General features: G+C 47.7%; 1 protein-coding gene across 1 annotated transcript; it reads left to right on the forward strand.

Moving 5' to 3' along the window:
* Window positions 1-284: 284 nt before the first annotated feature.
* LOC109757200 (uncharacterized) lies at window positions 285-2,117 on the forward strand. Its single transcript, XM_020316038.4, has 3 exons — window positions 285-775; window positions 894-1,189; window positions 1,797-2,117. The coding sequence occupies exons 1-2, from the start codon at window positions 389-391 to the stop codon at window positions 1,158-1,160; spliced, it is 654 nt and encodes a 217-aa protein (XP_020171627.1). The 5' UTR covers window positions 285-388; the 3' UTR covers window positions 1,161-1,189; window positions 1,797-2,117.
* The last annotated feature ends 384 nt before the right edge of the window (window positions 2,118-2,501 follow it).

Consider the following 2,501-nt stretch of genomic DNA (forward strand, 5'->3'; position numbering starts at 1 on the left):
CAACGGAGCAACGGCGAGATCCAGCCCCTTGCCAAGTTGTTTTTGTCCCAGGCGAGGGGCAATCTTGGTCCGTTGATGAAGCTTGAAGACGGTGGACACTGTCTCACATTACAATCTTCATCTCGTGCCGATGGTCTTTTTGGTAGTAATAGTTTTTGGGCTGAGTTGTAATTTTGCATTTCTTTGGGGTTCTTTCTCAGCTCTACTGCAATGCAAATTTGAACGAAGTTGTTCCGGGCCCTGGCCTGTGGTGACCACCTTTTACAACTCTACATTTTTCACAGGCACGCTTCCACAGCTTGGAGGAGTTCACCATACCCCCATAAAAGGCCCACAAGACCACAGCCCCAGCTTACACAAGTCACACCGATCGATCGAGTCACCCACCATGGCCGTCATGACTCTCTGTTTCTTTTCTTTTTTGACGGGCGTTCTGATAGGGGTGACCATGGCTCTTAAAGGAGAGGCGTTCAGGTTTGCCGGCGACGTCGCAGCCATCTTGCCGGCGCCAGTGAAGAAGACCGTGGTGGCACTGGCGCGAAGCAGCCCCGCCCGTGCCGCCGCCGATGCCCTGGTAGGTCTCTTCCTGGGCATGGTCTGCGTGATGTTCACGGCCACGTTCTTCAACGTCGTCGCATCCCTTGCCTGCGATGGGGACTGCTCCCTGGCCGGCATCCTCTCTGAGATCTCGGACTACTCCGAGACGCTCTCCCTGCTTCTCTTAGCGCCGGCGTCTGCGCTCTTCTTCCTGCGCGCTGCCGGCTACAGCAGTGAGGTACTCGCCGCTAGCTCTCATCGCGACATGACTACATCAATGCTGCTAGCCGCTTATGCCTCTGTTTGTGCTCCATGGATTTCCTTCTCATGATGTTGATGATTGTTAAATGTGATAGGTCAAGGAGGATTTCAATGAGCAGCCTTCTTCTTCTCTCCTTGAAAGCCTCAAGTCGCCGGCACGCTTGGCGGTTGCGACTGCAGGGCTTTTCTTTGGGATCATCTCTTGGATTCTTCGGATGTGTGGATCTCCACAGATTTCTGACATTCCAGGCGTTGCGGCTCTTTTCTTCTTGCACCTATTTATCGTCCTCTTCTACATCAGTGCTGCACGGGCGCTGTGGAGGATGAATCGCAGGCCAGCAATTGACATGGTGGCAGAGTAGCGCAGCAAAGCATGACCTACTCTACTCAGGTAATTAACCGGCATTATGCCACACATCAACATCCCCCTTCCTCAACACCTGAACTTTTTGTGGCTTTGTATCAACAAATTGGTGGAAGATTGTGCAAGAGTAACTGATGCTCAGGTCCGAGCTAATTTTCAGTTGGTTCTGCTTGTTTGCTAGTATGAACTGAAAGTGTAGTTGTTCTCATCACCAACCATCAATGTTATTCTTCAACTAAATTATCAGTTGATGCACCCTGTTGCAATTTTTCATCTGTTTCTTGTATGGATAAAGCGGTGTTTCCACGGTTCCACCCATGGTAGGGGCCGATAGAATAGCCATGTTTTCTTATTCTTATTAGTCCTCTATATAATTTTTCCTTTAGTTTTTTCTTTGTCTCAACTTGACATGTCATCTAGCTAGACATGAAAAAGGATTCACATCCACAAAGAACAAAGAGTGCAAGAATAGGATCAGCTCAAAGGACAGACAAAATCATGTTTGTAAACCTAATTTGTCATCTTGGAACAGCCTTTTGAATAATCATGATGTGGGATTTATTTTTACCGTTTAGTTGTCCCCACAATCAGCTCACCGTTTGGTCTTGATACAATGTCCTCATGTATTGGCCAGGTGCGCAGAGGCAGGGTTTCCAGCCGGCTGCAGCAAGAAGATGATGGAGGGCACTATACTACTAGCGCAGGAATGCTTCTGTTTCCAGCTAGTAGCTACCTACCTATATGGTGCTGTTGTGAAAAAAATAATAAGAGATGGACATGTCGTGTGATGAGTAGTTACCTATCTGCTAGTAGTATAACTAGTACCAGTAAGCTTGATTCGATGCTGGGTGAGAGCTCCACTATGGTACTTTGGTTATTTACCTTACCGTTGGCTGTGGGCACATATTATTTGACGTACGCTCTGATGAAGGTTTTCTATTCTATGTGTATGATATATCATTTTCGCTGCCCTCTGCTTTATATATGCAATTAACTTGCTTGTGTCTGTTGGGCTAATGGGTGCGGAATCTGTCTAGGATATATAGCAGCTATAGCTAGCTAGGACGGGGGGAAGCAGCCAAGCAATTTCCTCCTGCAGGTGAAGTGGTGTGGCTGCAGGTTTCACGTTCCCTTTGCTTTCGCGCTTCCGGAAATGGGCCTGGAGCGTGAGTGATGGGCGCACGCACCTATGTTGCTCTTGTGAAGAAACAAGAGATGGACATGTCGTGTGATGTGTAGTTATCTATCTAGTGGTATAACTATAAGTACTCCTTGTAAGCTTGATTCGATGCTTGGTCAGAGCTGTCACTACGGCTGTTTGGTTAATTAATCTGAAGTC

This window comes from Aegilops tauschii, chromosome 6 (assembly GCF_002575655.3).
Source record: "Aegilops tauschii subsp. strangulata cultivar AL8/78 chromosome 6, Aet v6.0, whole genome shotgun sequence".
Taxonomy (NCBI): Eukaryota; Viridiplantae; Streptophyta; class Magnoliopsida; order Poales; family Poaceae; genus Aegilops; species Aegilops tauschii.